Below are 27,015 nucleotides of genomic sequence, written 5' to 3' on the forward strand. Positions count from 1 at the left end.
GATGTGGAGCTGTTGGAGTGAGTCCAGAGGAGGCCATGAAGATGTTCTGAAAGCTGGATCATCTCTGCTATGGAGACAGGCTGAGAGAGCTGGGCTTGTTCAGCCTGGAGAGGAGAAGGCTCTGGGGAGACTTTAGAGCAGCCTCCAGTGCCTAAAGGGGCCAACAAGAAAGCTGGAGAGGGACTTTTGACAAGGGCAAGTATGGACAGGACAAAGGGGAATGGCTTTAAACTGACAGAGGGGAGATTGAGATGAGATGTGAGGAAGAAGTTCTTCCCTGTGAGGGTGGTGAGGCCCTGGCACAGGTTTCCCAGAGAAGCTGTGGCTGCCCCATCTCTGGCAGTGTCCAAAGCCAGGTTGTTTGGGGCTTGGAGCAACCTGGTCTAGTGGAAGGTGTCCCTGCCTGTGGCAGGAGGTTGGAACTGGATGGGCTTGAAGGTCCCTTCCAACTCATATCATTCTCTGATTCTGTGTGTCACTGAAACTGAAGCGTTCAATACCTTTTGACCCTCACCGAAGGCCACAGTCAGCTCGTGAGCAACTAAATGCTAATGACAGACTAGAATAAATGAAGAGCAGGTTTGCAGAAATCATTTAAGTGAGATATTTTTGTCTGTGTACTTAAAGTACAGCCTAAAAGGCCCTTAAAAGCTTTAGTAGGCGTCTCTTTAGAGATGGAAAATAGGTGATATTTTGAAAGACTGGAGAGGAGTGAGTGGTTTCTGTAGGTGAAAGGGTGGGAAGAAGAGAACGGGGAGTAGTAGACACCTCAAAATCCTGCAGCAAGTAACCAGCTGATTTGTAAGCATCTGCAAGATTATAGGTAACGTGTACCAGCCAGCACCGGCTTGCCGCAGGTACTTCCTTGGCAAAGTAAGTTTCTTTCTAGGATAAGATGTCAGCTCTGTTCCTGTCTGTGAAGCGAAAGCTTCCATGGGTCTTAAAGTCAGTGAGGTTTTGATTTTTGTCCTAATGAGATTCTCAAGAAGGTGAGATTTAAAAAACTCCAAAAGAGCTGAGGAGGTGTCATGGCATGATGGATGCAGACATGGTTCAATGAGCATGTTCCAAGGACCACTAGAGCTTTTGTTAAAACAGCAGGCTGGACTGAAAGGGTTATGGTGGGGGTTCCAGCTTTTTGTTCCTGACTGAAGTGGTAGAATAGACATAAAGTGGTAAATGGTCCAAAGCAGGAAATGACTACCATATATGCTATATGACAGCCAATTTCTTATCCCCAAGTGGTCCATCTGTCAAATCCATGGCTCTCCAGTTCATAGACAAGGATATTGTGTGTTACAGTATCAAGTGCTTTGCACAAGTCCATGTAGATCATCCGCAAGCATTGTACATATTTTGTATCACAGACGAGAGGCATGGGCTCAGATGTTAAACTTGATCTTGCAGCGAGGTGTGGAAAAGGACATTAGTATAAACAGTAGCCATGGTAGAAAGAGGAACATGTTGCAGCTTTGTGCCAGGTGGGCTGTTTGTGTGCTCCTCTGGTAGATCTTGCAGGAATTGCTGCAGTGAGATGTTGTCTGCAGTTATGGTTACAGAAGGAGCCAGACAGTTGACATTGTGTTCAGGAGGAAGTACAAGTGTAGGCACAGCTACTTCATGTTACAGTGATGATGCTTGAGACGTACAAGAAGGTAAATAACCTATAATTAACACTTGGAGTTCATATTACTGTTATGGACATGGATTTTCTCCATGCTTAGGAAATTTTACATCATGGGTTTAAGGTGTCTGATCAGTGCACCACAGAGACAAGGTATATCCTAGAAAGAGGTCAGCGATGCTCTTTGCTGGTTACTGTTTGTATGCTGGAGTCAGGAACTTCCTGAACAGCTAGAGAGTGAAAAGTTGATGGAATTCTTCAGTGCTCATGGAAGTAAAAGGTGGATTTGCAGTAGCTGGATGTGATGGAAAAGCCCCGATACGTAATTGCTTGTGGGTGTTGCATCAGTCTTTTGGTATTTTTAGGAGAAAGTGATTCCCTGGCCATTTGTCATAAAGCAGCTACATGGATAAACAAAAAGAAACACATTCTTCCAAGAGGAATCACGTGAGATGCATTGCATAAGGACAGCTGCGGGTCAGCCTAGTGGCCTCTTTAAGTCAATATCTGGTTTCTGAGTGTGGACAGTATTCAGTGCAGGGGAAGAGTGTACAAACAAGACAAGTACGTTGGATCCTGGCAGCCAGTTCAGGAGAAGTGGCTTGTGGCTGAGGGGCTTCTCAAGCCAAAAGTTTGTCTGTTGCTTCTTTAACCTCTGTGACATGGACAGTGACCTGGGGTAGAGCTTTCCTCAGGTTAACTGAGTGTTCATTTTGAGCTGCTGCTTTATTGGTTTGTCTGATGCTGAATTATTCTTGTCTGAAAGAGGCAGCCCTTCCTTGTTCAGCTTCCTCCGATCTCCTCTGTTAGAGACATCTGTTATATCCATTTGCTGCTGAAATCTTTTCCAGAGTGAAAAGTCTTCCCCTGTTTTTTTATTTTGTGGAAGCTTCTCCATATCTTTGATCATCCTTGTTGAACTTCTCTGTGCATTTTCTAATTCTTTTGCCTGTCCTTTTTGAATGAGGAGGAAGAATGACCAGAACTATGTACAGCACTTGGACTGTGCATAGCACAGATATATGTACCAAAGTAATGATCTCTATTTGTTCCCCATTCCATTCTGAACAATTCCTAATATATAGTTTGCTTTTTTTGACTGCACTGAGTTCACGTTTTCAGAGAATTAATGAGGACCCCAAGATCTTGTTCATTGAACCAGTTGAGAATGCATTCCTGCGTACCTAACATTATTTTTCCCATATGCATCTCGTACCATTCATAGGCATTGAACTTGATCTGGCATTTTTCCTACCTGGTCACATGGTGAAGAATTATTTCTGCTAACTCTTCAGTCCACCTGGTCTTTGCCATTATGAAAGAGGCAACTGAAAGTGTTACTTCTATCAACATTGCACCTTTTTTCCAGGGAAGTTGTGAATATGTCAAACTGCACTGTTCCCCGTGGGACTGTCTGATTAAAAGAATCACACTTGTTACAAAAGTCCCCTTAAGAAGTTTTCTGGAACACATTTCTAGTAGTCTAGGTCGACCTCTTGGCTCAGATCTGATCTACGTGCTTATTTATTCTCCTGGGGAAGTCAAGCTAAGAGATTTGTGAAGCTGACACCTTCCTTCTCTTCTTCAATGGTTTTATGTTCTCCCTCTATTCAGATCTGTCCTGGTCATCTGCTGGCCCTACAACCTCTCTGCAGGACTTGCTGCTCATGATGTCTGAGTTTCCGTTTATTCGTTCTTAATGCCCCTACCCAGCAGCTCCTCAGACTCCTTTTAGACCTGCTGTGCAATGGTCTCATACACAGTGTGCAAGAACCTCTTATTTTCTTCATTTGGGCAGGTCTTCAACTCTTTGCGATTTTTATTTTTGTTACGTGACAGGCATTTGTTCTGAGCTTCCTCTCAGTAGCTTCTGTCACCTCGGACTTCTCCCTTTTCTTATTCCCCTTCTGGTTTGTTTAAACATGCTTATTAATGCAGGTTTCCCCCCCACACACACACTCCTTTTTCTTTTTTACCTTTGCTGTTATACAAAGCAGTGGGTTTTTATTTGAGGCTCTGTTATCTGTGGAAAGATACAACTTTAGCTGTCAAATGAGATCTTCTTGTAAAAGCAGAGCCGCTGTCCAAACCTGCTTCTCTGTGCTTTGCTCATTGGGAGTTCTAAATACAGAGTTAATTCCAGTACTGCTTAGGTCTGATCCCATTGAGGTGGTGCCACGCATGAAGGAAATTGGACCTAATGCTGTCTGAATGGATGAGAGGTCAAATCTTCGCTCTTTTTTATTCCTGTTGAACCTTGTAAGGAATCACACCGCAGCCTGGCCCTGCTGTGGGGATGAAGAAATGTACTAAAGCCACCACCCCTGCTCTGAGCTTGAGTGAGTGGTACCAGCTGCAGAACTAACCATAGCACAAAAAGAAAAAAACCCTTTAGTTGACTGAATAATAATGAATTTGTGTTGATCTTACTGATGGAGAAGCTCAGTGTAAGATGTGATGGATGCCAAGTCCTGAACTTGATTTTCTATTTTAATAAAATGAAGGAATTGCCATTTTAGAGCTTGGCACAGTTTTTGCCAGTAAATGGGGGAGAAGGCTTATGAGGCATTTAAAAAAGTCTTTCGCAAAAGACATTCTAACTACTGTTGTTTAAAGTTTGTGTATTGCAGTATTGCATGGTACTGGAGAGGTTACAAACTTTCCAAAACTCGTGGTAGAATCATAGAATCATGCAGTGGTTTAAGTTGGAAAGGACCTTAAGATCATCCAGTTCCAACCCTTGACCATGGACAAGAACACTTTACAATAGACTGTGTCGCTAAGGCTCTGTCTAACCTGGCCTTGAGCACTGCCAGGAATGGAGCATTTACCTTTTCTTTGGGCAACCCATTCCAGTGGGCAACCAGCAACTGGGCAACCAGCCTCAGTAAAAAACTTTTTCCTTATATCTAACCTGAACTTCCCCTGTTAAAGTTTAAACCCATTACCCCTTCTTCTATCACTACAGTCCCTGATGAAGAGTCCCTCTCTGACATCCTTATAGCCCCCCTTCAGATATCGGAAGGCTCCTATGAGGTCTCCACGCAGCCTTCTCTTCTCCAGGATGAACATCCCTAACTTTCTCAACCTGTCTTCATATGGGAGGTGCTCCAGGCCCCGATCATCCTTAAAGTAGTTTTAATTAAAGCGTTAGAACTGTGGACTATTTCTCTAAATAAATGTCTATTTTATATAGTAAAAACTTCAAGAATTACATTAAAAGCCAAACCCTACAGTATGATTTGTCTCTTTACATGCCTTATCTCATGAGGTTAGTACTCTGTTGCCAAAGGCCTGCCAAAAATATGACATTGTGGTTGGGCTTTTAAAAGTAAGTTACAGCTGAAACTGATAGATTGTTATTGTGGAAAACCATCCACCTTAGCTAGAAGTTCTCTGACTAGTTCGCTGGCACATAAAGCAGCTGCTTTCTGGAGGGCTTCGAGACTTGGCCTGGCTGAGAACTGACATGCTGCTTGGCGTGCTGCTCATTAGAAAAACACCTTCCAGTGAAACTGTGATGAAAGTGTTTGACGTGTATCTACCTCATATTTACAATAGCAGTGTTTGAATTGTGATTCTTAATTTTATATTTCACAGGTTTTTTTTTAATGGAATCAGTATAATTTACTTTCCTTTCACAGACTGGGGAGAAATGAGTCTAGAGAGAAAAAGTCTTTTGTCCAGAATCTGCTTGGAAGCTTAGTGCCAGCGCTGTGAATTTAATTTGGGCATTCTCTCTGTAGTGCATATCCCACATCTATAGATTAACCCTCATCCTAACTGCTTTTGCAGACTTTCTATTGTGTGTCTCCATGCTAGCCCTGTGTGAGTTATATACTAATAATATTTCTGAAATTGTGGTGTATTATGCTAGACCAGCCTAAACTTGTATTTTAAGGGAGAAATTGCCTCATATGAGCCTGTTTCTTGCTGTGTAGTAAATTGTAAGTGGAGACCACATTGCTGTTAACAAGAACCAGGTTGGGCAAGAGCTTTGTGGTCAGGAAGAAGAGATAGGGAAGTGTGTTCTTGTCTTTGATAGGCTGTCAGTATACTTAATAAGTGAGTAAGCTTCCTGGGGCTGGAGGCAGAAAGAAGAGTGAACTTTGAAGTTGTGGGCTTTTTTTTCCTCTAAATTTAGATACTTTCTATTTTGGTTACATATCCCAAACTTCTGTATTTTATGGTTCTTCATGTGGAACATTCTGTCATTTCATTCACACCAGTAACTTGGTTCTAGCCCTGATGGAAGGTTGGGTGGAGACTGGATCGAGAGCAGCCCTGAGGGGAAGGACCTGGGGAGGTTGGTTGATGAGAAGCTTCCCCTGACCCAGCACTGTGCGCCTGCAGCCCAGAAACCAGCTGTGTCCTGGGCTGCATCACCAGCAGCATGACCAGCAGGTTGAGGGGGGGATTCTCCCCCTCTTCTCACTCTGGTGAGACCCCACGTGCAGTCCTCCAACATAAGAAGGATGTGGAGCTGTTGGAGTGAGTCCAGAGGAGGCCACAAAGATGGCCTGAGGTCTGGAGCACCTCTGCTATAGAGAGGCTGAGAGAGCTGGGCTTGTTCAGCCTGGAGAAGAGAAGGCTCTGGGGAAACCTTAGAGCAGCTTCCAGTGCCTAAAGGGGCCAACAATACCACTTGTAAAATGGGATCTATTTCAGATAACTTCTGGGTTTTTAAACTCTCAAAACATAAATGGACATTGTAGGGAGAGGAAAATTGGCAAAAAGATGAAAATGGAATGAATGGCTCCTGTTAATTTGTGTAGGTTTTTAACCAAGATGTGTGTAACTCCTCAATCTTTAAACCTCTCAAGTTCCTGGCTGCATGATTTTATCTGGGTTTGGTGGTTTGTTTGTTTTTTTTGGGTTGACTGAGGGGAACTGAGTTGCCAGGCAAGTTTAGAGCACACAGTCCAAATCTTAGACCAGTGCAGAGAGCTTTGAAAAGATAACTGAGAAGGGAAAGGGATGTTAGGGATCTTTGATCCTGGCAATGTGACACTGTACTATTAGATTATACTATTGACAACTTGGAGGTTTGGCTCTACCAAAACTAACTTGTTTCTGGCCAGAGAAAGGTGAGGCTTGAGCTGAGGATGTGTCTGTTTGGGTATCCCAGGCTAGATGTGCGTTTTGTGTATTGAAATCTGGTTAAAAAACTCAGTCCAGACTTTAAATACTGCTTTGGCCTTAGAGCTGGAATGGAGAGAATGCATCCTGAAATATAATTTATTGAAGAGCTTCTACCTTTTGTTATATACAAAAAGCAGCCTTTTATGAAGAATACTCAACTGAGAGCATTCAAGCTGTTCTGGAGCCTTGTTTCTGAAAGAACAGTGTTAGGATTAACCCATTCTGGACACCAGGCTGCAGGAGGTTGGTGTGCTGGTCATGACTTTCCCATAGGAAGTATTCTGTTCCCCTGTGACCCCTGTGTCCTTTCACAATACAAAGTACGTTATTCTTCCCACGGGAATGCAACTGGAGAATAGGAACTTGATGTTAGAGCTGATTGTGTAGCATTTTTATGAAGAGAGGTTAGTGTCTTGAGCATATTTCTTATTTTCCCACCTCTGAAGACTTCAGAACACCACTTCATCCCTGCTCCTCATTGGAGGAGAATCCGTGCTTGCTGAAGAGCGGGAGAATTGGGTTCCCAGGGTCTGTTCCTCTCTTCCTACTCCTTTTCCTTCCCTTTTCCTGATGCTGGGATGAGAGAGCTCCTCCAGCACCTGCCACCCATTGTTTTACCGAGGGGATTGCAGTGGTGATAGTTTCTAACATCTGGAGGCTGTGAACACTTCTACAGCCCAATAAAGGGCAAGAAAATATCTGCATTGTTTTTTTTTCCTGGCACAAGACTGATGCAGCATCTGTCTGTTTGCTACTTCTGCAGGGAAACTCTGGTTTTGCTTGGTTTTGGGGGGTGTTTGTGGTGCTGAATTTCTGGCACTGTCATGAAATCACGACTGGAGTGAGGACTGGAAAGAGGTCAGGGAGATGTTTGTAGGTCAAGTGGAGACTGTCAATGAGACAGTAGACTCCGTATTAGTGATCACTCTTGATTTTCTACTTTCTGTGTTCTGGGTGTAGCCCAGGAATGTGTAAAGTACCTGTAGCCACGTGTGTGTGTGTGAATATACCCCTGAAGGCTGTGGAAATGCTGCCATGTAGGAGAGACTGCACGTAGGCATGAAAGCTGAGGGCAGAAGGTTGCTACTCTGATTCTGCTGTCTCCAGGGAGCCTGTGTTGGTTTGATGGATATGTGGCAAATGACTGCAGTATTGGGAGGGTGAATTATTGCTGATATTCCCTATTGCCCGCCTTGCCCTCAGGTGCTGCGTGAACAGCAGTCAGATTGATCTGCTCTGTTGGCAACAGCAGGGTGGGATTTATCAATCCTAATTTTTAATAAGCTCTTTCTTTGCCTTCCATTCCTCCTCTGTCCTTTCCCCAAACACAGATTTGGCAGGAAGGCATCAGAAATTCTGTGTTGGATCCGAGGCTGTCACAGTGTTGTGATACACTGTTTCCCTCAAGAAGAACAGGTACATCACAGGCAGTTTGTGCCCCTGCGATGTCAGGTCCCAATGGGGTTGCTGCGGCTGGTGGCAGGGGCTTGGGGGGACAGAAGGACCATGCTGGGTCTGTTTTTGCTTAACCAAGATTGTTTTTTTAAATGGAAAATGCTGGGTTAAGATCCATGTTAAAAGTTTGGCTACAGGACTTTGCTGTAGGCAGCAAGATGGAGCAAATTATGTATGGAAGTGCAAGAAAAATTAGTACAAAACAGTGATTATTTTTTTTCCTCTAATAATCCCCCCTTCCCCCCTCCACTCTTCACAAGCTCAGTCATGTGTTTTTATGACACCTACTGCAAAGGCCTGGTTCAAGAATGTTTTATAGAAAACCAAGATGTTGAATGTACTTTAAAAAACAGGTTATTATTTATTATAAAGAGTAAAGTTGTCATACCTTTGGTATTTTTCCTCTAAGCTTACAGTGTGCTTGTGTTCTCTGAGCTGCTGCTGCTTTAGCTGCTTTTTCCTGCACTCGAGTGGTAAAGGGAGCCTTTCTGTGAAGGCTGTAAAACACTTTCAGGCAGAAATGTAAAGAATTTGGGACATGTAGCTATTGTTAAGCAAGATAAAAGCTATTATCTTGGAAAATCAGTATTGTCCAGCATCTGTAAATTTGAGTTTGTTTTTCCTGCAAGAAGAAATGCTGCTTTTCTTCCTTTGCTGGTCAGTCTTGTTTTGGGGGTATTTTTGTAGGAATTTGCAGTAGAGCCAGCAAACTCTACAGCAACAGGAGTTTTCCAAGAAAGTATAATCGTTACAGCATCCATAATCCTATGAAATAGCCTTCTCTTTCTTCTTGCATTTGAGGCATAGTTTAATACAACCTTGGTTTGGACTGTCTTGGTCATACACTCATTTAGTGAGTATAGGAAATGTAAGAGCCTGTTCTGGTTCTGTGTCCAGGTGCTGCAAATCTTGTGTGCTGCTGCAGGTGGGGATGAGAGAGTTGCTGAATGTACATAGAGATCTTGCGCTATCGTTCTTAAACCTTAGTGAGGCTTGTAAAACCAGAGACTGGGCTACCAAAAGCATCATGGTAAGACTGATGTGTGCTTAATGAATACTGCTGTGTGTGGGAAGTGGCAGCGCAAGTGTTCCTGTGTGGAAGCTTTATATGATGTGCCAGGGGACTGACCTGTGGGGGGACGCCTTGGCAGCTGCTCAAACGCTGTAGCCACTTGCAGAGAGGCTATGGTCTCCTATCAGTGGAGATACTTGAAACCTGACTGGGCATGGCCCTGGTCAGCCTGCCCTGGATCACCATCACGGTCTCCAGGGGTCCCTGCCAACCTCTGCTGTGCTGCAATAGCTGTGAGGTTCTCAGTGTTTCAGCTTCAGTGCAGCTGCGTTACCTGGTGCAGAGCTGGCTGCCACAAGCTCCACACTACAGAAAAGCTTTGGAAGTAGAAAGTGAATCATCTGCTCAGCCCTTGGACAGGTGGGATATGGGATGCCTGACTTACCTTCAGCTAGGTAGACATTACAGTGAGCCAGACTTGTTTTTTATAAGGGGTTTGGATGAAGAGCCGCTGTGCTGGTACATGCTGAGGTTGCGGCAGGGAGTAGGTGATGTGATGGGGTGCTGTTATATGCTGATGCTGGTGCATTAGTTCTCTTGAAAAGTGGCTTTGTCTTATGCCAGCAGTTAGCGTGGAGTATATGCAGTGGTGTATAGCAACCCACTTTCTGGTCAGGGTAATGGTCAGCTTGGCAAAAGGTAGCCTTGGGGTTGTATAAGTGTTGTGGTCATTTAATATTCTCTCTGCCTGTCTTGTGTTGTGAATGAATGGTAAATAAATGATTGTGCTTTCTCTTGATGAGGTGGTAGAAGCCCTTGTTCTGTAGCTGCAGGATTCTGTATGAGAGAAGTTTTGGGCTACTTGAGAAACTCACCTGCAAGTGTGTGTGGCAGAGGGTGCAATACACCCAAAAAAGTACAGAACTGTGGTGTGTAATGGGGTGTCAGGCAAAAATAATCAAGTTTTAGTCATAGGATCCTAGAATCTCAGGTTGGAAAGGACTTCAAGAATCACCTGGTCCAGCAATTCCAGGCAAAGCGTGACCCAGACTCGATGGCCTAGCACCCTGTCCAGCCCAATCTTAACAGTGTCCAACACTGGGGGAGTCACCACTATTGTGTAGGGATTATTCCAGTGGCTGATTGTTCTCAGTGTGAAAAATTTTCCTCTTATGTCCAACTGAAATCTCCCTGGGAATAACTTGTGCCCATCACTCCATGTCTTTTTTCATGTGACTCTCTGTAAAGAGGGAGTCTCTGTGTTCTTCGTGGCTACCCTTTAAATAATGGAACATGGTGATAAGGTCTCCCCAGAGCCTTCTTTTCTGTAAGCTGAACAAGCCCGGCTCTCTCAGCCTTTCCTCGCAGTTTCCAAGCCCTTGGGTCATCTTTGTGGCTCTTCTCTGTACCCACTTCAACTTGTCCGTATCTTTTTTTGTATAGCAGGGACCAAAACTGGAACACAGCATTCCAAGGGTGCCCTGACAAGTGCTGAGTGGGACAACAACATCTTTATCTCTGCTGGTGATACCCTTGTTGATGTTACCCAGCATCCTGTTGGCTTTCTTTGCTACAACTGCCCACTGTTGACTCCTATTGTGCTTGTGTCCCCTAGGATCCTTTTCTACAGAGCTGCTCCCCAGCTGGACGGATCCTAACTTGTGTTGCACACTTGGATTGTGTTTACCCAGGTGCAAGACCTTACCCCTTTCTTGTTGAACTTAGATTTCTTGTATTTGTTATAATTCAAATTACGTTTGCTGTCTGCAGCACTGGATTTCCACTTTGGGACAAGTTGGTGGCCTTAGCATTGTGTTGCATCTCACATGAAATGTGTTCAAGGCTGCGCTGAAATGTTTCTGGAGAACCGGGGGAGTAATTTCAGTGCAGGGTGCTCTTCCCAATCCAGAACTCGTGTGGAGCTGAATTAGTGTAATCCTGGCAATGATAATGTTTTATGCTTGTGTGAATGGAAGGAATGACTAGAGAACCTGAGCAATTGCTTAATATCTGACTTAGTTTGAAATTTAAGAGATTTTAAAAGCCAAACCTGTTTCTTTCAACCCTTGTGTTTGCTTTTGTTTCCTGTGATCTGTCTCTGAACTTCACTGAGTATCTGTCTTTTGTACCTGAAATGCAAGGTACTGTGTTGCAAGGTTAAGTCCTGATGTCCTCTTGTTTCCAGTCAAACTTTGTCTTGGATTTGCAGTCATGCAAAAGGAAAAGAATACTCTTGACTGGGTTCTTCTTTAACATTTCTCCTAAAATCAGAGGGTTTATTTTGCATTATCTAATCTTTGTGTGCAAAAACTATTTTGAATTGGAATGCTTCCTGCTTTTAACTTTCACGAGCGCTGTTGTAGCATAAAGCTAATAAAGATTTCGGAATTTAATATGCAACTCCTGAAAAACTAATAAGCAAATATTAGCTTTAGAATGCTTAATGTTTTCTTCTTAATGAATGCTGATGTTTCACAACAGGTGAAGCGAGAAAATGTGAAGTTTTCCTCATTGCAATTAGTAGAAACTGTTCCCAGTGCAGTGCTAATAACCAGAATTGCTATTAGAATGTAAAGCTTGTCAAAGAGCCAGGCACAACATGTTTATGTCATAGAAGATCTAGATGGGATCTGAGGAAGAAGTTCTTCCCTGTGAGGGTGGTGAGGCCCTGGCACAGGTTGCCCAGAGAAGCTGTGGCTGCCCCATCCCTGGCAGTGTCCAAGGCCAGGTTGGACGGGGCTTGGAGCAACCTGGTCTAGTGGAAGGTGTCCCTGTCCATGGCAGGGGGTTGGAACTGGATGGGCTTTAAGGTCCCTTCCAACCCAAACCATTCTAGGGTTCTACGGTTTTAGATTCTCTGTGTGACTATAAGAAAAACCCTTCCTATTCCATGTGAATGTGATGTACAGTGTTCTGTCCAGCTTGACAGCCTTACCCCCTGCATTGCAAGGTGTCCAGACAGCAGGGGCACATCTCACCCCTCCCCTCTCCCAAAATGCTGGAATGTTGATGCTGGTGCTGGACTGCAGGCAAACTGAAATTGCCTACCACTAAGAAAGTGATGTTGATTCTTGCGCAAAGATGTAGTGCCTTGCTAAAATGTATGAGCCAAAATATTTATCCAGGTTTTCCATTAGGTGGTCATTAGGATAAGAGACTGGTGCTTCTGTTGCTAATAACCTGATTACTTCTAGTTGTATTATGGGGGAGAGAAGGGGCGATAGGTATGCCATTGTGAAACAGTCTGTGGGCATTAAATATAATTGAATCTGGAATTTAAAGCATGGTGGCTGTACTCTAGAGTTTGTTGTCCATTGTATGCTCCCACATAGCTGAAAGTGGCTGCTTAAAAAAGAATATAAAACAAACCAGCACCTATGATGCCTCCTCCAGCTTCTAAACATTTCAGGCTTACAGAGTTCCTAAGCCGGATGTGTATAAAACCCCTTCATAGGTTTCTTGTCTGTGTGAACCTCTTGGACCTTCCTCTCTAATGTTGTGTGCATTCAAGATGGTGAAGGCGGGTTGTTAAATGTGAGATGCCCACCTGTTTTTCATAGGTCATCTCTGTTTAGGTCCTGTATTCAGTTTTTTGATGCAGTCATAAATGGTGATTTCCTGTGGACAAAATGACCTATTTGATATGCTTTGGGTCTCTTACTGTCCCAGTCTTTTTCTGGAGAAGCCAGGAAAAATGTGTTTATTCCCTTGCAGATAAAACTATAAAAACCATGGATAATCGTAGCTTTGAACTGCATGAAAAACTCAGTCTTGCATTGAACCCTTTCACTTCCCAACACTGTTGGGAACCAACTTTGCTTTTAGCCTGAGATTTAGAAAGGTAAAAAAAAGAAGGAAAAGGTTGGAGGTTAGGTTTCTTCTCCATCTTTCCTAGGAATTTGTGTGGTGGTTTATTGTAATGTATTATCTTAACCTTTTCTTAGGGCTCTTTCTATTGCATTTTTCTACTTTATAAATCAAATTGCAAGCTGAAGCTGACCACTTCTGACATCTGTGATTCTGTTTGCTCTCGGTGAATGGCTAGACATAAATCTTACAGTCAAGTCAAAGTCTGCCTTGACAGGAAGCATCTGCATTAGTTTATTTTACTGTTTAATGTTTTCTGGCTACTTACATTTCCCTCCCTCATTCCCCATGCAAAAATAGCTCTCTCTGTGTTGCCTTAGCTGTAAAGCCTGCTCTGGTCTCTTGTAACTGGTGTGTTGCTAATAGTTAAAGCTCTGAAAGCGCTTCAGCCTGTGTCCAAAAGCACTTCCCCTAAGACCACGTTGCTGACAGCTAGCCTCAATCCTTCTTTTCTAATTGGCATTTTGGCATCTCCTAGGAGTACTGCTTAATTCTTTTCCTGCTAAGCTCCTTTTCTTCCTTCCTCTCAGACGGTTTGGTTCCTAGCTCCGTTCCTGCGTGTCCTCTCTGACCAGCAGTTGCTCATGGCTGGTGCCTGATGTCTGTTCAGTTGCTGTTTGCTCTCCATTTGTGTTTTTGGCCCTTTCTTTCCTTAGGCAAAACCCAGTCATCTGATCAAATTGCCTGTAGGCTCATAACAAATTCTTGATGTGTGGTGTCTGTTTCTCCCTCCTCTTCTGAGCAGGTATAGTGCTGGAAATCTGCCTAAAGCCAGTTGCTAATGTTTATTTCCCTTCTATTTCTCTGTTTTTCTAATGAGCTTGCTTTCTTTTCAATTTCCAGCTGGACACAGTGCCTTGGCTGAAGCGTTGCACATGCTGGAATTGCCCAACCCCCTGATGTATCCCGGGATGGCAGCTAGGTGACGACAGTTGAGGATGACCCTGACTGAAAAACTGCGTGAGAGGATATCGCGGGCGTTCTACAACCACGGGCTGTTGTGTGCTTCCTACCCCATCCTCATCATCCTCTTTACTGGTCTCTGTATTCTGGCCTGCTGGTAAGTCGTGTAAAGGACTTGTTGCCACAGGGGGTTGCTGCTTTGTGGGGTTTTCATAGCAATGCCGTGAATGTGCTTGGGTTTCCCTGTCCAGTGAGCTATCCCAGGAGCTCTTTTATATTTTTTTACTATTGTTTTTTAAACATAATAGATTTTTGTCATCCCTTTCAGTGGAACTAAAGAAAAGACAGGGATGAAGTATCTTCATGTGGTTTAATAAATAAATAGTAGAAAGTGAAGTAAAGCAATAAATAAAGTAAAAGGAGTCCCCAAACATCTGGTGGTGGACTCCAAACCCATGAATTAAGAAGGGGAGAAGGAAAGTTGATCTTTCTCTCCATACTTGCCTATTCTGTTCTCCCTTCAGCTGGTACTCTTCTTTTTCAGCCTTTGTCTTGGCACATGTGTGTTGTGTGTTTCTTGTAAGCTCACTGCTCTCCTTATGGACTTGAAATTTGGATACGAGTTGCAACTGAATTATAATTTCATTCCCAGAAATGTTACATGGGTCTCCTGATTGTCTCCAATGAGGCGATATTGCTACTGGAGTTGAGAAAACTTTTGTGCTCAGATTTGTGGATAGGCACATGAATATACAGGTTCTGTTTTCAGGTTTTTAATTCTAAGTATCTTTGTTCAAAATAAACCCCATGTGGTGATCTACTTTGCTTTTATAAAAGCTCACCCTGTGTTTGTACAGATACAGGTGTAAATTTTTCTTTGAGCACTTCTGAGGATAGGACAGACTTCATCCACATCTACTGTTAAAAGGTTATCTATGTATTGAGGCATTTCCACTGAGTACCTGGGGCTTCAACCCAGGTCGTTTCTGGCAGATTACCTACTGGTAATTGTGTATTTGTGGAAGTATTTGAGCATTCTCCAGTAATTGGTTACCTTCAGGCTGCAGAAATTTGTCCAAAACACCATCAGGTGTAAAGTGATTACTCTTATGTTTTCTTTAATGAGTTTCAGTAACTCATTAGAAAAGCAAATAATGGCCTGAGGAGAGACCAGGTTTCAAAAATACTGTGACAGTTTCTTTCCTGAAAAGGTTGTCAAGCACTGGAACAGGCTGCCCAGGGAAGCGGTGGTGTCACTGTCCCTGGAGGGATTTAAAAGACCTGTGGTAGGAAGGAGCATTTAGTGGAGGCCTTGGCTGTGCTGGGTTAATGGTTGGACTCTTAAGGGAGCTTAAGGGTGTTTTCCAACCCACATGATTCTGTGATTCTCTGGCACCTTTTGAGAGCAGTGTACCTTGGGGAAAAAATCCTGAAGTGTGGTGAAAGTGCTCCCTCTTTAGAAGTGATTTTTGGGGCTGTTTCAGTTCCAGTTCTGAGATACTCTATAATGAGCTGGTGTTAATTCTGGTTTGAGAAGTGGCATTACCAACTGGGTCAAAACTTCCAGAGTGCAGTACCTTCTACACTGGAGCATTTCTGTGTGATAAAGCTGAACTCTGACAGGATAGTAGTATACAGGACGCTCCGAGATATTTATTGGAAGTTTAGTTTTGGTTTGAGGTCTTCAAGTCTCTTAGTTTGAGCTTGTGGTCTGACTTCTTCATGGTTGACCTGGATGATGGGGTGGACTGCACCCTCATCAAGTTTGCAGATGATACAGACTTCATATATCATGAACTAGGAAGTGGAAAACTGGGTACAGTGGCTGATACACCAGATGCCTGCCGGGGCAGAGAGGAACCTCATGAAACTTAACGCAAGGAAATGTAGAAGGAAGAATAACCTCTTATTTATATAAGAGGTCTATGCAGCCTGGAGGTCAGTGCTCTGGAAAGCAGCTTTGCAGGGCATGCCCAGAGGTCCTGGTGAACACCAAGTGGAATACAAGCCAGCTATGTGTCGGGGGGCAGGGGGGCAGCAAGAGGCGGTCCAGAGTGTCCTGGGCTGCATTTGGGAGGTTGCAGAAGGTCAAGAGAGGTGATCCTTCCCTTCCACACACCACCAGTAAGGCCTCACCTGGAGTGCTGGGTCCAGCGCTGGGCTTCCTGTTAAAAGGACATGGTATTAGGTGAGAAGTCCAGCAGAGGGCCATGAAGATGATGAAGGGGCTGGAGCATCTCTTGTGAGGAAAGGCTGAGAGAGCTCTGTTCAGCCTAAAGAAGAGAAGGCGCAGGGAAACTTATCACCATGTATAAATACATGAAGAGAGGGTGTAAAGAGAGTGGATACCCAGTGACAATAGGCACAAGCTGAAACGTGAGATTCTGCTTATGCTGGTAGAGACCAGTGATGAGAGGTGTTGCTCAGGGGTCGATGTTGGCACTGGAAGTGTTCAACATCTTTGTGGGTGACATGGACAGTGGGATCGAGCACCCTCAGCAAGTTTGTCAACAACACTGAGCTGTGTGGTGTGATTGACATGCTGAAGGGAAGGGATGGGATCCAGAGGGACCTGGACAGGAAGAGGTGGGACAGTGCGAACCTCATGGAGTTCTACAAAGCTAAGTGCTAGGTGCTGCACCTGCGTCAGGGCAATCCCAAGCACAAACATGGTCTGGGAGAGACTGGTTTGAGAACAGCCTTGAGGAGAAGGACTTAGGGGTGTTGGTCCATGAGAAGCAACCCATACCCCAGCAGTGTGCGCTTGCAGCCCAGAAACCAACCGTGTCCTGGGCTGCATCATCAGCAGTGTGATGGTCTTTAAGGTCCCTTCCAACCCAAACCATCCTGTGATACTATGAAATGCCCACCAGGTGACATAGCTTCAGGATTTCAACCTAGGGAGAGTTAATGTATTAGCAACAAATTAGTTTTCCCTAGTAACTGCTCACATGGTTTTGAAGTTTCCTGCCTCACCCCACAGATAACCAGCAGTCATCAAGATGACTGTTTGTTTCTTCTGTATTCCTGTTATTTCATACAATTTTTCCTGATTGAAAAAGAAATTATTGTCTTTTCATTGGCCTTGGCACCCTGCCCCCACAAAACCTGTACAATTTTACTGTATGTGATGAAAAGACTTGCTCAGAAGGAACTTGGGGAGATGTTGCATAGCCACCTCCTGGGGAAGCTTTCTCTTGGCTGGAGTGAGGAACTCACTGACGGCCACAAAGGGTCGCATCTGCATTTTTCCCTGCGGTAATATCGTGGGGAATCTGAGTAATGGTGTTTGGCACTGATTTACTTCTGGAATTTAATTTGTGCTCTTCAGAAGCATTCCAGTTTCTGAGGACAGATCTTACTGATTCATCTCAACCATTCACTGCAAAAATGAGTGACAAGCATGCTAAAATTTGGAGAAAGAAGAAGGAAAAAAATCTAGGCCCAGCTTCAATGTGGAAGCTCATTTAGGCAATGCTTCTGGCCAACAGGATTGGTTAGAGACCTTCAGCACTGTTTGCATAGTAGTGCTGATTAGTCTGAAACAAGAGTGGGGCAATTAAGTAGTAGGAACTACAGGTCTTTATAACAAGAAGATGCACAAGTGATCCAGTGAATCAACAGAGAAGGAGCTGATGACATCACGGTATTGCTTAGCTGCTTAGTCCCTGTCCTGGAAGAAGAGAATGGACAAAATGAGAAGGTAATAGAGCAAAAAGGAAGCATTCTGTATTTTTCATCCTTAAGCATGGCTAGTAAAGACATTGTATTGTTCAAGTGACCAGTAGATCTTGCATCCTAACCTCTTCAAAGGGAGAGGTAAAACAATCATCGCCTCCTGCACCTGCATGCACCCAGCATCAAGCAGAGCTTGTAAAATTCTGCTGCAGGAGACATTAACTCAGTTGTTTTCATTTTCCTCACCTCCACCTCAGTAAAAGTGTGAGGTGTCTGTCTCTGTGTTCAGATAACTTTTTTTAAGAGTTGAAATAAACCACATGGGCCATGATTTGTCCAACATCAGTCCTAGTTCTCAGTCGGTGTGACAACAATTAACTTGCAGGTGTTTCTCCTGTTCTGAAAGGCCAGGTGTCAAGGATGAGGTTGCACACTCACAACATGCTGTCTGCTACAGGTTATGTGAATGCATTCTCTCTTCAACCTTGGAAGTATTTTGTGTAGACTCTGTTCTTAATGTCACCTATAGAGAGGACATTGCATATCTGTTAATTAATATTCAAAGCAAAAATTCCTATGACTCATTCCTGCTCTGTAGTTTTATTCCAAGTCTGAAAATTCAAGTTAGGTTGTTCAGCAGAAAACCCTCCCTCTGAAGTGAGGACTATTATTGGGCATGTTACTTCTTGCTTTACTATATATCCTTTGGCAGGTGACATTCATTTTCATCACCCCACTTAAATGGGTCTGCATTAAGATCTGGATTTTTCTTCCCTAGTAGAATGAGAGTGCCACTTAAGATAATCTGACACAAGAGTAGTTCCTCTTCCCCAGCTCAGAGAAGAACAGATGACACCTATAAACCTGGTAATCAGGGTAAATTTGAAATTCCTCTGTAGTTCTGAAGAACAGTTTTTAGTTGAAGTTAGACTTCAAAATCGGTTGGCTCTGTGAAGAAGGTTTAGGAGAATGAAGCAGGGTGAGTCTTTGCAGGTGTTCATTAGTTGACTGAAGCACTAGGTTCTGCTCCTAAAGGATTATGGAACTGACTGGAGCCACAGCCCACACAGTCTGTACGTGCACACACATACTTCTTTCTAAAAGAACATTTCAGTGTCTTACAGGTTTGTACCATCTTGTGTGATAACCAGAGGAACCAGTTGCTGTCAGACTCTTCATGTTCCTGATCCACAGTCTCCTGTGGGACTGTGTGATGAAACTAGAAGCAAGTTCTATGTAACAAGACCTCTCTTCTGCTTCAAAGAAAAAGGGAAGCAGGCAGCACAGAGTGAGGGGAATCCTTACTTTTGCAGTGCAGATTTTTGAGGCTCCTGTTAGTTGGAAACCAGGCAAAGCAAACATTTATTCAGGAATGGGTTTTGTTTGTGCACTTATCAAGGCTAAAAGGGAACTGTTGCTGCCCGCCTTCCCTACCCTCTGGCAAGACCCTTTATCAAATTTCCTATCTCTCATTAGCAGTGGGTTTTCAGGTTGTTCTGTCGTTGCAGTAGTTTAGGCTGGAAACAGGCTAAAAGCTTGTTCTGCAGTGTGCAAAATGGAGGTGGTAGCTATTTTAAGGCAATGTATCACCACCTTCCCTGTTACTTAAGACCTGGCAGCTCTCTCCAACATATTCACCAGCTGAAGAGTATTCTGGCATGGTGGTGATCTCTGCTTTGATTCTGAGGGGGAGGAATATGCAATTGTGGGGTTTGCAGCTCTTGAGTTGCCAGCTGCCTCGGGCTGACCTGGCAGTTCTCCATCTTGGCCCTCTAAGCTGTCTTGAAAATATGTAAAGTAGTTGGATGAACATTTTTTGCTTGAACCTGCCCCATGCTTGGTAACTAAAACACGCTCTTGCTTGAATTCGGCAATACCAACCTGTAGATGGTCTGTTTTCCCATTATTGTGGATTTGCAGAAGGGTTTCAGGGTGCATGGTTACACGAGCATCTGAAAAGAACCTTTCTCAAAACCAAAACCTCTTTGGAGCTTCCCTGTCATCTGTTTTAGATCCTACTTTTCTTCCCTCCTTTCTCTGTACTTTCCATACTGGTGTTCATCTCTTTTCCTTGCAGTCAAAAAAAATCTCTTAACAAAGAGGGATGAGAGGAGAACCAAACCAGAGTGCTAGAAATGATAGGTTGGTTTGGGTTGGAGGGCACCTTGAAGAAGTCACTTCCCTGAAACTCATTTGGAGTTGGCTTTGGTGGGAAGCACACATAGAAGCGATCTAGGCTTGTTGCATCTCACAATCCTTGCAGTGTTTGGTGTCTGTGGGAAGCCAGGGTGCTTCTGACAGCTCACAGCAGCTCTGGTTTGGTGTTTTACAGTATCTCTTTACCTGAAAAATGCTCTAACAGTGATGGCTGAAGCAGTTGGTCTGGTGAATTTCGTTCTATCACTGGATGATTCCTTTCTCGCTCTGCCCTTTTTTTATCCCTGCTGTCAGTCTGTCTCGGGTATCGCTGACAAGATCAGGTGCTGTCACATGTCTGTATAAGATTAAAAAATTCAAGAACTAGTGTTTTAGCATCTTACTGAAATGACAGTTGTAATGCAGAGCACGTACTTTGGGTGTTCTTCCGTCAGGCATTCTCAAAACCTTTCATCAACATGAATATTCATATATCACCGTGATATAAGTAAATATATGTCCCTTCTTCCCTTGTGGGGACATAAATACATGTTGCTGTTGGCTAAAGGTGAGGGAGCTTTTGAAAAGAGTCCCAACAGTAGGTCTCATTCCTGAGCTTTGCTGCAAAACCACACCATGAGCAATCTGCAATACCTAGATCGTGTTGCAATAGGGACTATAGGAGCCAAACATTAAGTGTGTAAGGACAACAGGGTCTGTTTTAACCTTTTATTTAGATCTTTGAAACATGCATTTCATCTGGGGCCTTTTCTGTAATGGTAGTTGCTAGAAATAGGGATTATTAAAAAAGCTGTAACTTTTTTTCTGTGCTGGACAATCTGCTAGGCAGCCCTGTTCCTGATAGGTGTACATCAGTGTCTTCTAATGCCACACAGCTGCTCTAGTCTCAGTAAAATTTCATAGAATAGAACCCTAGAATGGTTTGGGTTGGAAGGGACCTTAAAGCCCATCCAGTTCCAATCCCATGCCACGGGCAGGGACATCTTCCACTAGACCAGGTTGCTCCAAGCCCCATCCAGCCTGGCTTTGAACAGTTCCAGGGATGGGGCAGCCACAGCTTCTCTGGGCAACCTGTGCCAGGGCCTCACCACCCTCACAGGGAAGAACTTCTTCCTCAGATCTCATCTCGATCTCCCCTCATTTGAAATTTGAAGACAATATCACCAAAGACAAAAGCTCTTGCTCTTGCTGAAGATAATAACCTGTGAGAGTAGAGCCATGACTGAAAATTCTTATCACTGTCTTTAGCAGTGCTGAGTATTAGAATTAGGACTTGTTAGCTTATGGGGAAATGGAAATAATTCCATATTCTTACTCAACGTAGCTTTTGTTGGCTAAGCAGACTGGAAGTGTAGAGGAAGCTGAAGGAGCCAATCAATGTGGCTTGCAGAAAACTTTAGACTGGGTAGAGAAAATCTAATGCTGGTTTATGTCGCCCTCTTCTTTGCCTGCTGTGGGGATGGACTAAAAAAGACGTAGGGAAAATACAGATCCTTTACTACAGCATAAATCCTGTTCCATACTCACAATTTAATCAAATTGCAGGTAAACACTGAAGTTCATTTAGCTGTCAAGAGATGTACCCTGACCACATGCCTGAAGAGAATGGTGGAATATGGGAGTCATGGTTGCTCCAGTCTGCCAGCGGCTGCAGCAGGATGTAGTCCTCAGCAATACACGGACAGCTCTTGATTTTATAGTTTTTCTTTCCATCAGAAATTTGCCTTTTGTTCTTCTCATTTTATTGCCCTTGAGTCTTCCAAGAAATGCCATTTTCTCCTTCCCCCATTCCATTTGCATGTACTTCCAGATTTGTTGGACAAGTTTGAAAATCCTAACGTAATAAAACCCAACAAAACAAGAATTAAAACCATTCAGAAAATTAAATTAAATTAAAATCATTCAGAAATAGCCATTCAGGAGCTATGAGTTGCTGTGTCCAGTATTTTGAGAGGTGGTTTGTGCTGCAGGATGGGAGTTAGCTTCTTCCTTTCTACAGAAAATGAAACAACGGAAAAAACAAATACTGAAGTCTTGGTAGCTGCCCCCCCTGCAGCCTGAAGGTGGTGATGCCCTGGCACAGGTAGCCCAGAGAAGCTGTGGCTGCCCCATCAGTGACATCAGAACAATGCCCCAGCAGTGTTCAAGGCCAGGTTGCACAGAGCTTGGAGCAACTTGATCTGATAGAAGGTGTACCTGCCTGTGGCAGGGTATGAGCTTTAAAGTCCCTCCCAGCCCAAACCATTCCAGAGTTCAGTGATTTTTCCCTTAGATTTATGGACACAGTCATGAGCATCAAAATCATTTAGTGGAAAAAAATCTTCTTCCTCAGTCACCTCTTCCATTCATTTTGGTTTGTTTATCACATACACTTGCTGTTACTACTTTAATTTATGTCTCAGTCTCAGTCAGATGCAGGCTGATTGCTGAACCTCCTCCAGGCTTTTGATTTCAGCAGGTCATTTTTGACAAGCAGATGCTCTGTGTTGTTTGCAGGACTAAAACTACTGCTGTGAGAGAAACCTCCAGGTTGTGGCTTCTGTTGGGCATTTTCTTCTCAGATGTGTTATGAACAGATTTTATTGTTCCTTTTTCTCTTCCCTACCACTGCACAATGAAATGATAATAATTAGGTGGTGTATTTTTGTCAGGCTAATAAAATAGCAAACCCAACAAGCTTTGCTTCCGATTTCATTTTTCTTTTCCAGCCATTTGTTATTTAGTCTGAAGGCTTGGCTTCAGCTGTAGCTTGTACCTTCCATGGCCTTTGGTGATCCAAGGTAATCCCTAACAAAATGCACAGAGTATTGCATGAAAACAGTTCCAAGGCCTTTATATTTATTCTGGCAATATTGCAAGAAAAGCTCATCTATAAACAGGAAAATATGTCAGAAATATAAGGCTGGATAGATTGCCATGCATCAGACAGCACAAAGAAGTTACATTCTCTACTTCATTCTGGTGCTGACAGTTCCAGCTTGTTGGTCTCTATCTCTGTAACAGCAGTCTTGCTTTTTCCACCAGTTCAATTCTATACAGTTTTAACCAGCTATAGTGTTGAGAGCCTCTGGAGCTGAAAATACTGTTCTAAACTCCCTGAAACCTCAGTTTCTCAACCTTCAAATAGTTTGTAGTCTTTGTTGTGGGTAGCTGCTACAATTGCCTGAAGATTGTAGTAGTAAAGGAGCGAGAAGATAAATACTTAGTTGTTTTGGTGTCTCATTGCTACTATTCAGAGTGCACAAATGAAGCCAGTGACAAATACTGGAAATAGTTTAAATGTTAAGGAGGAAAAATTGTTTATTAGTATAGTGTTTGAGTCAGAAAAGCAGCCATGTTTCCTGATGAAATGTGATGAAAGTCTCATTTTCGTGTGGGCTATGGAACAGTAAAGACATGGCTGTGCTGAATGTTCTTAGCACTGCTAACCTTCAGATAAGGCCCTGTAAGAACTTCAGTTCTTTTTCTCCAAGGACTTTTAGTTGTCTCTTTCCAGTGGAGAAAGACCAATTCTCTCTTGTGTTGAGGAAACACGTCAAAGAGTTCTGATGAGAACTAAAGCCCTCTTGTATTGCAGCTGTGTCTGCTGTCCTGCAGAGGTTGGCTTCTGCTGGAGTAGGCTCATTTTTTTGAGCTCTTCTGTCTAAAAGCCTCATTTAAAAAAAAACAAAACAAAACAAAACACCACAATGTTTCTTGCTTGCATCTTAACCGTAGTTACCCACTGCTGAAGCTGCCACTGCCTGGAACAGGACCTGTGGAGTACAGCACCCCCGTGAAGGATTACTCTGCACCCTCTCCAGACGCAGGTCTGCAGCAAGGGGACCTCAGTGAGCGTCCCGACTGGGTGAGTCCTGCACTGAGGGGCTGGGGGTGTGTGGAGTCAAGGAAACGATGGAAGATCCCTCCTGAGTTACCTGCACTTTAATGGATCGATGGAAAATACTTCTGGTGATGTGTTGCTTTGTGTAACTGCTCAGTTTAGGCTGTATTGTTTTGTATCAGTGGTGCTTTATCAGAAAAATGGAAAAATTGAAGAGTTAAAAGCTCTGAAATGCTCTTTAAGAGCCCATTTTTCAAGGATAACATTATCTGAGACAAGTAGCACACTTTTAAAAGCATTATTAGGTTTTAAATAAGCTTAATAAATGGGTTTGGGGATAACAGGTGCCAATTTCCTAACATCTTATAAAGGCACACAGTTTCCCTAGAGCAGCAGGACAAACCTCCTGCTGACCCCGCTTCCCATCGCCACCCATGGCTTCCTCCTCCAAAGGGCAAGAGTAAGATTTGGTTGGCATTTACTGCTGTGACTGTCTGTGGAGATGCTACCAGTAATTACAGTGGTGGGTTTTGTGTTGTCCGGCTTTCTCTGAAGGGATCTGGGTTTTGGCTGTCAACCAGCTTCTCCTTCAAAGATCTCTGACTACCTATCTGTCAGAGTGGGAATGTCTGTCTGGCCTGGAGATGGAAAACAGACTGTCCAGCTCCTCAGCTCTTGCAATTTCCTCTACTTTGGCTTTAAAAATACTGCATCCAGCACATTTTTTTTTCCTGATGGGGTAGGTAGCCTAGGCTTCACCTCCAGGACACAGGCTATTTTCTTAAGGTCAGTCAAGAGCTTTTCATTTGAATTGAATTTAGGCAGCCAAAGACTCTGTCTGTGGAGTGAACTGCTACGCTGTGGCCTAGGGAGCGTAGGAATGTTTTAAGAACCTGGTGAAGTGAGTGTAACCTGAAGGTGGGGTTTGGTTTTGTTTTTGATTGACCGACGCGTATCATTCAGGTGAGATTTACATGCTTGTGTTAAGGGTCAAGAGCTAACTTTTGTATGGGCAAACTGGAATCCTGATGCTTTCCAAGAAGGCTGGTAACCTGGTCCAGGAAACCAGGAAACAATTCAAAACTCATCCTTTGTAACCTGCATTTTTCTTTCTCATTCTGGTGTCTCTCTGAAGTAGAAGTTAGCTTTCGGTTTAATGCTTCTGATGCCTCCAGCTCTCGACTCTCTCCATGTGTGCTCTTCTCACTGTGATAGAAATAATTTGCTGCCTTTTGCACTTGCTGGTACCTCTGAGAGCTTTTTGCACTGTGCTGTTAACTCAGGCTGCTGCTAGCTGATTAAATCTTCCCTATGGTTCTATAATTCTGCTTTGTTGCCTAGTTCAGCTAATAGAACACAAAAGCTCTGTCTGCCACAGTATGTCAGCACTGCAGTCCCCAGAGCTGGGTCAGCAGCCTGGGCGCAGACACCAGGAGGATTTAAATGGCACATGGCCAAGTCACCACAGGTTGGGGGAACCACAGTGTTGTGAGAGGCATCTGTGAGAGGCAGTGAATCCCAGCTCCTGCCTTTCATTCCAGTACCAAATTCAGCAGGAGCTGGGAGCTTCTGCCTCACAAAGAAGTGCAATAGACCGATGCCAAAATGGCCAGTGGCATTTTGCCTTTTTGAGAAACAGACTCCTTTTGTTCTTGCTAGGTTCCTACTGTCATGTTTCACCTCTAATTTGGGAAAGGAAAATACAGTCTGGCAAACCCCTTCCTGAAAGGTTGCCAAGCTGCGGTCTAATTCTGCTAAGCAGCTTCCCACTCACCATATGTTTTCATTCTCCCTCTGGTTTTCCCCACAGTATGTTGGTGCTCCGGTGGCCTACATCCAGCAGATCTTTGTGAAAGCTACTGTGTCCCCATGGCAGAAGAACTTCCTTGCTGTGGATGTATTTCGTTCACCCCTCTCCCGCGTCTTCCAGCTAGTGGAGGAGATTAGAAACCATGCCCTGAGAGACAGGTAATTACTATTCATTACGGGTTGTGTAGAAGGCAGACTGACCCACTGGCTTACACACCCATCTTCTCAATTACTGCCTCGTAGTTCTGATTATTAGCTTTGAATTTGTAAGATTCTCAAAATTAAAAGAAAATGAGAGGTCACTGCAAATAAGTGACATTGTATTAATGCTGCATGTAGGGCAGGTTATCATAGTCATAGAATCCTAGAATGGTTTGGGTTGGAAGGGACCTTAAATCTCCACTCTTTCAGCTTAAAGACATTCTCCCTTGTCCTGTGTTCAGCTTTTGCACGGAGAGTGTGCCTGTCCTCTAGTCACTGGTAACTGTCAGGAACCTTCCAGTTGGAGTCTTGGCAGAGAGGTGTGAAGGGGGCTGCCAAGGCTATACATGTTACAAAAGATAGTAGCGTTGTGTTTTCCCTCTGTAAGCATGCAAACTTCCTATTAAGGGAAGTTCTTTTAACCCCACTGTGTCTATTGTGAAACTCTTACTCATTTTGTGAATTCTTCTTCATAGGCTGGAGCACCTCTGCTATAGAGACAGGCTGAGAGAGCTGGGCTTGTTCAGCCTGGAGAAGGCTCTGGGGACATCTTAGAGCAGCTTTCAGTGCCTAAAGGGGTCAATAAGAAAGCTGGAGATGGGCTTTTGACAAGGGCAGGTAGGGACAGGACAAGGAGGAATGGCTTTAAACTGACAGGGGGGAGATTGAGATGAGATGTGAGGAAGAAGTTCTTCCCTGTGAGGGTGGTGAGGCCCTGGCACAGGTTGCCCAGAGAAGCTGTGGCTGCCCCATCCCTGGCAGTGTTCAAGGCCAGGTTGGACGCAGCTTGGAGCAACCTGGTCTGGTGGAAGGTGTCCCTGCCTGTGGCATGGGGTTTGGAACTGGATGAGCTTTAAGGTCCCTTCCTAAAATGTCCAAACCATTCTAGGATTCTAGACTTCCACATGGTTGGGGATGTTCTCCTGACTTTTCACTTTGGCTCTGTTTAAGACCAGCTTAAACATGCTTTATTTTGTCCTGACACAGTCTTTGTACAACAATAGCTTTCCTCTGTTTCATATATTTACAGGGAGAACTCATACCCCTCACCCCAAATCCTCATTTGTTAAGCTAAACTTATAAGACTCTGTGCTTACTCCAGTAGGCTGTCTCTGTATTCCGGGTGTCACACTGGTTGCTCCTTTTGGGACTGTTTTTAACATATCATTCCTGATCGTGGGAGTTAGAATTGTACACACTATTCTCAGAGAAGTCTCATTTGTGTGTTATTTTCCATGGAAAAGCTTTTCCTGAAATACTAGACTGCAGGTCCTTTTTTCATGTCTGGTCACATCACTTTTACACATTATAAAGTGATTAACATCTCCATGTCCCTCTCGTCAT

The 27,015-nt window shown here is 43.8% G+C and overlaps 1 protein-coding gene across 1 annotated transcript in view; it reads left to right on the top strand.

The window, feature by feature from the left end:
* Positions 1–13,906: 13,906 nt before the first annotated feature.
* The window catches only part of SCAP (SREBF chaperone), a 44,342-nt gene continuing 31,233 nt past the window's right edge, over positions 13,907–27,015 (top strand). Inside the window, exons 1-3 of the mRNA XM_062603941.1 lie at positions 13,907–14,160; positions 23,556–23,685; positions 25,472–25,629. Of these exons, the coding sequence (XP_062459925.1) occupies positions 14,039–14,160; positions 23,556–23,685; positions 25,472–25,629 (410 nt within the window). The 5' untranslated portion in view covers positions 13,907–14,038. The remainder of the gene's footprint in view (positions 14,161–23,555; positions 23,686–25,471; positions 25,630–27,015) is intronic.

This window comes from Pezoporus occidentalis, unplaced genomic scaffold (assembly GCF_034315485.1).
Source record: "Pezoporus occidentalis ecotype Australia unplaced genomic scaffold, CSIRO_AGI_Poc_V1 ctg82, whole genome shotgun sequence".
NCBI classification, from domain to species: Eukaryota; Metazoa; Chordata; class Aves; order Psittaciformes; family Psittacidae; genus Pezoporus; species Pezoporus occidentalis.